At 30.1% G+C, this 10,112-nt stretch overlaps 1 protein-coding gene across 1 annotated transcript; it reads left to right on the plus strand.

Annotated features, from left to right (window-relative positions):
* Positions 1 to 291: 291 nt before the first annotated feature.
* LOC129286314 (uncharacterized) lies at positions 292 to 3,132 on the plus strand. Its single transcript, XM_054922307.1, has 4 exons — positions 292 to 370; positions 1,687 to 1,769; positions 2,380 to 2,626; positions 2,749 to 3,132. The coding sequence occupies exons 1-4, from the start codon at positions 292 to 294 to the stop codon at positions 2,910 to 2,912; spliced, it is 573 nt and encodes a 190-aa protein (XP_054778282.1). The 3' UTR covers positions 2,913 to 3,132.
* The last annotated feature ends 6,980 nt before the right edge of the window (positions 3,133 to 10,112 follow it).

Below are 10,112 nucleotides of genomic sequence, written 5' to 3' on the forward strand. Positions count from 1 at the left end.
ATATTGTTTAAACTTTATATGACGGGTTTTAAAATACCCGTCATTTAAAGTTCAAATTTATTTTTTATTTTTTTTCTTCTAGTAAATGAAATGTTGGGCTGAAATAAATGATAGGATTTTTTAATACCCGTCATTTAAAGTCTAGTAATATATGACAGTTTTTTTAAGGCCCGTCATTTATTTGATCACCATCACCCGCCTATCTCATATATGATGTGTTTTTATTTGACCGTTATTTTTTATGGCGTCTTATATTTACGTTTTTGTAGTAGTGTGACTTTTTTCACTGTAATGTTTGGTGCTGTTGTTGATATATTTTCAGCGGGGATAGCTCTTAGCGACTTTTTGTCACGGTTAAAAACATTCAATGGTAACTTTTGTCATCGTTGAAAGTTAATTTTTTTATAATGTATCATATGCAAGTGAGGAGGATTTTAAGACAATTATTTAATTTTTTATTCAAAAAACACTTGTACTTGCGGTAGGCTGCCATCAAAATATTGAATGGTTTTATATATATATATATATATACATATATATGTAGTTTCCATTTCTGGGTTATAATGTCAATGCTCAAATCATCTTTTGATGTAGCTCTAGCACTTCTCTCTTTGCATACCATAGTTGTTTTTTCAATTCTATGAAAATTTAAAAACAAAAGAATTTTTGTCATAATTGAATACTTGATTCCTATGGCCGCACTAATAATAAAATTCATTGTATAAGATCACACACACATATATTAATATATAGGTGATCCATTATATTAGACCTCAGCTTGAATAAGTTTTTATTTCAAGAATAAGGAGAGGGTGTTCGTTTTTCATGTGAACCATCTATATCAATTTTTAATTATCCATATTTTATTCTAATTTTTAATTGATTGGTGTTTTTGAAGATGTCAAATTTAATTGAATTGTGTCGTGAGAGCTTATCCATATTTAAGGAGGAAGCACTATCAATCGATATATATCTACAAATCTTATAGAATGAAGGTGATTGGTTACAAATATCTTCTCTCTCATTGGTCAATATATTTTTGGTATAATGTTAATTATTCTCTCTCATTGGCCCATTAATTTTTGTATAATCAATTTAATTTTAACCTAATATTAATATTACTATTTCATTGGTTGATGTGATTAAATATTTTTTCTCATTGGTTAGCATAATTTAATTTATTTATTTTTATTTATTTTAAATAATTTTTATCTTTTCACTGGACGAGAGCATTAAATTAAATTAATAAATAAATAAATAATTAAATATATAAATCTTGTAGGATGAAGGTGTTTAGTCATAAATCTCTTCTCTCTCATTACTCAACATACTTTGGTATAATATTAATTATTCTCACCAATTGGTCTAGTAATTTTTGTATGATCAATTTAATTTTAGTCTAATATTAATATGAATATTATTATTTCATTGGTTGACGTGATTAAATATTTTTTCTAATTTGTTGATAGAATTTAATTTATTCTTTTATTTATTTTAATTAATGTTTTTCTTTCTATAGGATTAGAGTATTAAATTCTATTTCAAAACTTCCTTAAGTGATTTATTACGAGAGTGTTAATTATGTTGTTTCCCATACTTTCGAGTCTCGCTAGAGAGTTTTTGTTTCTAGTACAAAAATATCTTTGTGTCTATCAATTTCATATGTCTTAATTGATCATTGATCAGCCATTCTCCTAAATGAGTTTGTTGCCGATGGTGGAGAACTGGGCGGTCGGGGTGGAGGAGTTTCAAACCTCTTTCTGACCAATGTTAGGGAGAGGAATCTCATAGCTTCAATCTGATTAGTCAAGAAAAAATGACTCTTATTGCATTAGTTAATAGATTTTAGGCTAATGTTAATGCGAAAATTTTTCTTAATTCATCAATGAGATTTAATTTATTTTTCTATTTTTTATATATTTTCGGTCTATTTTCATGGGAGCATTGATTCAAGAATAATTCCATTTTCAAATTTCTATGATCATTAGCATCAACTCCATTCTACTATCTTCCTCTATTTGCTATACTTTCTCATGCCTTTTGTAATGACTATAAATTTTGAATTAAATAAATTTCTCTGCTAATTAATATTTTATTAAATTGTTCCAATTTAACAAGTAGATGGTGATTATTTATTAGAACTTAAGCTAGCAACTTACTGGAAGATTCAAAGTTCAAATTCTCTTAAGTAATAGGCTAATTTTATTTTATCATGGTCATGAGAAAATTACCAAAAAAAAATTAAAGAGAAAATGCCTTACCTCTTATGTTATAATATATAAAAAAATTTGGGTCCATCCTTGTAATTTTCTCAATCCTCTCTTTTTAGTCAGATTTTTTCTTCTTCCTCTACCATTTAAGCGATAGAACCTATGAGAGAGAGGGAGAAAGCGTTCGAAATTTCCTTTCATTTCTTCATCAATATGCTTCTGCGTATCTTGCCGTCGATTATCATGCTGTCGCCGTTGCTGCCTGATATTCTCTTCTCCGTTATCATTATTGCTTGTTGTGGGGGTCGAATCACTGAATCCTTCTCCCCTGTCGTCCACTTCTGCTTCTTCCTTCTTTTATGCTGGTGCGAGCGTGTTTCTCTTTCTCCTCAGCTCTGCAGTTGCACGCACGTGGGGTAAGTTTCTTGTTTCTTTTCTCTTTTGATTGAAGATCTGCCATTTTCCCCTGTCTCTAGCTGTCGTTGGTTTTTGCATTTTTGTTTTGTTTTCTTCTAATGCGGGTGGTTGTCGGTCACAGCTATGAAGGCTGTGGCTAATCGGTGTGAGAGCCAGAAAACTTTGGTGCCCAAGGTCTTCGAGTCTTCGGTCATCCTCTTCCTTCTTGAGATAGCTCGTTATTGCTGTAAGTGTGTTTTTCTGCTGTTATTATGCCTGAGGTTATACATATTTTGTGCCCTGTAGCTGCCGTACAGTTGGAAAGAGGAGGAGATTTAAGTTTGAGCTGGAAATCATCTTAAAGCCTGGTAATAATATACATATGGGATTGACCTTGTTTAAATTGGTTAATAGTGAAGAATTAGTTAGGATTATGTTAAAAGAGATGAGATGTGGGACTTGAGAAATAATGACTATAAGATGATTGTTGAAGTGCTTGGTAGAAGAAATTGAACTTGATTTTTGAATATTTATGGAGATTCATTATTCTTATAGAAATATGAAATTTAATTTGGAAGTTGTGAAGGATATTTGCTTATGAAAGTTGTAATGGGATCTCATTAGAATTTTTGAAGAGGGATAGTTGTTGATAAAATATTGAATGTTAGCATTTCTATGAGTAGATTGGAAATGATTTATGTTAAGTGTATTAACCAAATGCTAGTGAGGATTATTCTTTTTCAAAAGCCTCAAATGTATTATAGTTTAATATTAGTAGTGAGTGAGGTTGGAAAAGGATTGAATAAAATTTTAAAAATGATTTATAGGGAGTTCGAAAGAGGAAAAAAAAAAAAGAGATTGGATTACAGTTGAGGGCAGAAATTTAAATTCTAAAAATTTTAGGTAAGTGGATAGCGTTCCAACTAATTTATCAGTTAATTTTTCTTATTAAAATTTATTTTGTTACATTGATTATTTTAATAATTATGTTGATTAGTGGATACTTTGTTAATTAAATTTCTTCATTTTTAAGTTTTAAGAAATATTACATTTTTCTGCAAATCATGCTAATAGTAATAACATGATTGTTGGAGATTTTATTGATGAAAATTACTTTATTTTGTGAAATTAGCTTTATCAAATTTGAAATGCTAGTTACTCAATAAATATAAGTTTGGATTTCAATTATGAAATTTTATTTTGAAAATTATTGAATTGCCATGGAAAACGATTCATGCGAGTTTGAATTTGAGAATAAGAATTGTGACTTGAAAGTGATAATTTTCTCATATGTTTAGAAATGGTTTTAAAAAGGGACTTTATACAGAACACTGGTTGCTAACAGCAGCTCCATTAGTTCTTGGCGTGCGATGGTACACCTAGCTAGCAGGGTGTTTATAGAAGGTGCTAGCCCCATGCAATGGCCAACGCACGTGGAACAGAGGGATGAGTATTCGTGATCATCGTACTCACGTTTGTTTCATAGCTTCAAGCTGCGTTTGGTTAGTATTACCCTCGTGGATTGTGTGTCCACGTTTGTTTTGTAGCTTCAGCTTTGTTTGGTTATTTACCCTCGTGGACTGTGTGTCCACATTTGTTATTTGCTCTGATAAGTCTCTATAATTATGATTTTTTAATTATTTGATAGACCTATTTTTCATTGACTTTGATTAATGACATATTTATAATTATTTATTGCAATTATTTGCTTTATTGAAAATACATGATAATGGCGTTTGATATGATACTTTAATGAATCAGGAATTTATTTAAAGTTATATAAAGTCCTTTTTTGACAAAGTTTATTATATATTCGTTTGCAAAATTTTTTATTTTTAACACACATAATTATGTTAAACTTTCTTTTATACATATTTAATTATTTATTGTTGGGATGCTATTCACTAGAAACTTATTTGGTCTCAGATTCATTAACTGGTGCTGATTCTACTGTTGACATTTAAAGGGTGAAAATTTGTTCTGGGTGGTGGTATTTTGCTCAGCATTATCTCCTTTTTGACATAAACAATTGAACTGATGAATTTTATTTTGAAAGCAAGGTTAGTTAGCTTCACATAGCCTATAGCTCAGTTTCTATTTTGGTATATGTTATTTGTTGGCTAGAAGGAGCTGAGCTCCTGATTGAAATTTTCAACATAATAATTTTATTAAACATGTTATAATTTTTAGTACAGATTCAACTATGTTTTAAAATATATATATATATATATATATATTAAATTAGGGCTTAAGGAGTGTGTAATATGGTCCACATTCCGTGCCGGTCACCCTCTGTTATTGGGCCGTGAAACCTTTTCAATTTTTCTAATCAATGAGATTTAATTTGTTTTTCTATTTTTCACTTATTTTCAGTGTACTTTCACAAGAGCATTGATTCAAGAGCAGTCTCATTTTCAAATTTCATTAATTGTCAGCATTAACTCCATCCGTCTATTCTTCTGCAGTTGCTATACTTTTCCATGCCTTTTTAATTTTCCTAATCAATGATATTTAATTTTTTTCCTATTTTTCATGTATTTTTCTGATTTGTTATACTCAATATTAATCAACTTTCCTAACTATCTTAAACATTATCTGTAAAAAGAAAAAAGAAAATAAAAAGAAGTTTAAGTTTGATTTGGATCATCAATCTTTATTTCATGGTCTTGGCCCTTCAAATCATGCATGCTTCACCATACATTTTGCATTGACAAGATAATGCAATGACTTTTTGTCTTTTCACATAAAAGAAGTGAGGTAAAAACGATTTAGCGAACAATACATATTCAATTCTTTTACCATACATACATGCATATATACAAGAAAAAATACATCTCTTCTTCTTGATGAGGAACAAATAAGAGTGTGTTTTCTTATGCATTCTAGGCACAAATCCATTTTGTTCCTTCAGACCTTTAATATGTATAATATTTCTAAAAGGTTTAATAATTTAAAATATTAGCAATAAATTTTAAATTTCGCTAAAGACAAGATGTGTACAAATGAAATATTCAAGAAAAAAAATAATTGAATAAAGAAAGTTTTAAAAATTTAACTATCTTAAATGTGTCAATATCTATCAATGATATTTGTTTCAAATTTTTTAATTCTAACTCGTGCAATGCACGGAAACTGTCTAGTTCAAGTTTAAAACTTATATATGTTATTAAACGAGTAAGAATGTAACATCATGACGAGCTTTAATGTTTTCAAAAATTAAATCAATATTTTTGAATTTTTTTAAAAAGGGTTTCCAAGTTAAAACAATATTCCTAGACTTACATTTTGTATTATACAATGTTTTGAAGTTTTGGAAAGTTTCTAAAATGATTTCAAGTTGAATTGAAGTTAATCAGATGGACATTGAAAGAAATAAGCATAGTTAAAGAAAGAGCATTCTAGAAAGGCACAACAAAAAAAGAAAATGTGTAAATTGTGCCGTTTGTATTCAATCACCATATGAGGGTTTACATAGAATAAAATGAGATATACTAATAAATATCAAATAAATCTATAATAATTATAATGAATTAAATGTGATTGATCAACCTAAACAGAATAGGAAATTACAATAAATGGAAATCATAGATCAATTATAATCAAATCACATTCAACACTATACCCTCCCTCAAACTCAACATACCCTTATGCTTTGTTTGAACGGGGAGAAAACATAAGAGGAAAGTCAATATGGGAAGAAAATAGGAGAGGAAACAACTTTTTCCCTATTTGGATGAGAAAGAAAATGTGGAAGGAAGGAAAAGTGGAGAAGAAAATAGGGAGTGGGACCCACCATATTTTCTCTCCACAAATGGAGAAATTTTAGGAGGAAAATTTTTATTCCACATCTACCATTCTACTTCTTTGCACATGAGATTTTACTTCATCATCTTCTACCCTCTATTTTTTGCCTCAGGACATCAGTGCTGTAATTCACATCGTATGTGCTATAATAATTTATTTGCTACACCATAATAAGTGATAACAATTATCATAAAAACAATTTAATGCTGATTCACATAATTTTTATGATTATAAAAGTGTTTGGCTTAAATATTAGTGACCTTGCATTGCTCTGTTTTAGCACTATGCATATCTCCATCTTCTCTACAAATTGCATATTTTTATAAATGTGTGACTTTCATATTTTTATGATATTATGTATATATAATTTATTCTTTATGTTATAGTTCCATATGCTTTCTGTGGAACTCATGACTATAGGTAAAAGCAAAATGCTCTAACCAACAAACCAAAAGCTGAATTGAAATTTATTTATTATATTTAAATTGAAAAAATTATCCACTTTTTAATTTTGCAAATAGAAAATAACATATTTTTATTAAATTATTTGGTTTTAAAATATAATAACATGAAAGTAATTTCTACCAACTAATTTGATTTTAAATTATTTTGATGATGTTAATTTTTATATAATGTTTGCTTTCAATATTTTTTTGTACATATAATTACATTAAACATATATATTATGATATAAAGGTATTATAGTCATTGTGATATTTGCTCATTTTCTTTCCTTCTTATTTTTTATGTCCATCTAAATATAAAGAGTGATAATATTGTCTTTTCAGTTTTCTTTGCTTTTTATTTTTTTTCCTCTCATTTTTTTTTCGTAACTTTTCTTTCCATCCAAATGGAAGGTTAAGTTTGAAATAATGCTTGGTAGTAATAGCAACAATGGTAAAAGCAAACTTCAACCCTTTGTATGCCAAAGGCTTTAAAGAAAACAAATATAATTATAAACCCAAGGTGGTTTGTATATATATCCATTAATAAAAAAACATCGCTATAACAAAAACTTGAATGAGGATGAATCGGTTAGCAGAAAATTTGAGAGTGATTCTCAAGTTAATTTCTACTATTTGAAATGCCTTTAATCTTAGTCGAACATATTGTTGGATTTGTTGATGATCAAGTTATTCGACTTGGGCTGACCCAAAAACAAAAAACAAATTATTCGACTTGGGAATCTACAGTAAATGGAAAAGTTTTGTTTTATATTATGTCGTTGTAGTTAGGTCCATATTGAATGGATGGTGAATATCTATTTTGAATAGTGTATATTTATCTTATTTTTATTTTTAATTTTGAAAGAAATTTAAGATTTTGATCAACTCCATCGAAATGCATCTCCATTTTTGTCAATTTTAATTCCTGATAGTTGGATCAAATTTTAAAAGTTCATATCGATCCTAAAAATGTAAACTTCCATGGATTACTACCGTTAAATATAAAATTTTGCCAAATTTTTATTTCCGTTTCAGATCATCATGGGTGTCAACATTTTATCATTCTGAAATGTAGGGTTTTTGAACAATATATTTCGAGATTAATCCGCTTTTGGAATATCTAGTAAGTACTTAGGCACTTAAGAGTCTCTCATATTTGGATCCAATAATTTAAATTGTTTTGTTTTCGAATTTTCATAAATTTTAATCAAACATCTTTCTTGCTAGTGATAAATCTTCACCATGTTGGAATATTTATTTATTATGGATTAACATTAATTAATAAAGCCAAATAAATTGGTCGTTATGATATTGTGTGAATCGTGATAAGTGGACCACACAAATGAGCCCAATAGGCAAAGGCCCAACCTACAACCTAACCGTTGTCAATTATTTCTTATCTCTTAACTGACTGAGTCAAAGATAATAAAATTAATTTATTTTATTTTATTTAATAAGGCGGTTACTGATCTGAGCTATATAAGTTGATTAGTCGATAACCGCAAATACACAACTCATTTCTTCTGCTCCATTATCTCTGCACACTCTAAAGACTCTGGGGACCAGTGGATTGTGTATCTGTCTACACTTAAGGTAATCGAAATTCCTCAAGTACTCATGAATTCTTCAGGCACACATACATTACTTTATTCCATCATATTCAATATATATGAATTGAGATATTTAAAGATAACACGTGGTATCAGAGCCTTGGTTATGAATATTAATTTATATATCTCAATTCATTATTCTACATGGGTGTTGATGAAAGTGAATATGATAAATTCTCACATGTTGATAATTCTCAGTCCTTCTTTATCATTGAAATCCTTATCATTGAAAGTGAATGTGAGAACATTAAAATTTTGATTAAATATAGGTATATTTGACTATATATATATATATATATTTTAAAAAAAATTGGTACGAGCCCACCTCCTCCTCCTTCTTCACGCGTCACCGGACGAAGGCTGAGTCTCTACGTTTGCCGGCATTCTCTCCCCTCCCTTCTTTAGGTTCATGACGTCACCACACTCTCCCAGGTTTAGGAAGTCATGCACCAGGTTCAGTTTTGCGTTGCCGGCATTTTGGTAGGGCATTGTGTGGCTGTCGGCGTCATGGTCGTCGATTGGTTCATGGTCCATTGCTGCGCCACCTTCTCCCATGGCTTCTCGGCTTGCAGCAGCTGGAAGAGGAGAAGAAACCGGGTCAGACGAAGCGAATCCTGGGTCTTAGGGATCCGGTTCGTCTGACAGGGGCCCACAATTTAGTTTGGGCCTAAATCCAAAAAAAGGGGGGGTAACGGAAGCAGTGGTTCTGGGCCAGTGAAACGCATGTTTTACTTGAGCAACACGTTCTGGGCCAAAGCTGTTTGGGCCCAGATCATTATTTAAAAAAAAATTGATTAATTACATTTCGAGCTCAGTTTAAATTACTTCATTGGACCCACTATTTCTTCTATTCACAATGTGACCCAAGAAATTTCTGAAAATTATAATTTAGTCCCTTAGCTTCCAGAATTGCAATTTTGACCCAAATCTCTTCCAAAATTACCTATTTAACCCTGGACACCTTTCAAAATTTCACTTAAGTCCCAAATTTGTTCCCTAATTCCCAAAAGACCGAAGGACTTTAAAATAATTTTTTATTTTGTCCTAAGGTCATAAAATTTATGACTTTGTGAATTATTGATGATGCTTAAGATCTTGTAACATTGATAATGGACATACCCCATAAGTATGACATTATTAATGTGATTTTGATGGTTGGTTTTGAGGATAGGCTAATAGCACTTCTTTAATATATTAGATATTTATTGTATCCTATAGGTATGAAAATGTTTAATACATTATTTTATATGGACTTTTGTATGAGCCAAATCTTTATGGTGTTTGAGCCTTCTTGGTGCATGATTATAGTTGCATAATTGATAATTGCTTGTTAGAGAATTCTGTTTTATAATTATGTTCTACACACATAATTAATATTTCCTATTTTCTGTTTTGCGATTTCAATTTCTACTTTTATGCAATTATCCTTTATGAAGGCTCTCAATGGGACTAATTATGATGACTGAAAAGAGTCCCTGAATATGTATCTGACCATTCCTGAGAAAGATTTAGCTCTGAGAGAACCCAAGCCTGCAGATCTCTCTTCCAAGTCCAGTGCTTCTAAAATGGCCTTCCATAAACAATGGAATGAGTCCAACCAGATCTGTCTAGCGATCATTAAGTACACAATTGAGAAGGGAATTAGG

The sequence above is a fragment of the Prosopis cineraria genome, unplaced genomic scaffold (genome assembly GCF_029017545.1).
Source record: "Prosopis cineraria cultivar Desert tree isolate PC_DT_omini unplaced genomic scaffold, ASM2901754v1 PC11, whole genome shotgun sequence".
Taxonomy (NCBI): Eukaryota; Viridiplantae; Streptophyta; class Magnoliopsida; order Fabales; family Fabaceae; genus Prosopis; species Prosopis cineraria.

Excerpts from the sequence above, each read along its gene's own strand:
- LOC129286314 (XM_054922307.1), top strand. The coding sequence starts at position 292 with ATGTTTGGTGCTGTTGTTGATATATTTTCAGCGGGGATAGCTCTTAGC. Across the intron at positions 371-1,686 it reads ACGGTTAAAAACATTCAATG|CCATTCTCCTAAATGAGTTT; the intron begins GTAACTTTTGTC and ends ATCATTGATCAG. Across the intron at positions 2,627-2,748 it reads TGCAGTTGCACGCACGTGGG|CTATGAAGGCTGTGGCTAAT; the intron begins GTAAGTTTCTTG and ends TGTCGGTCACAG.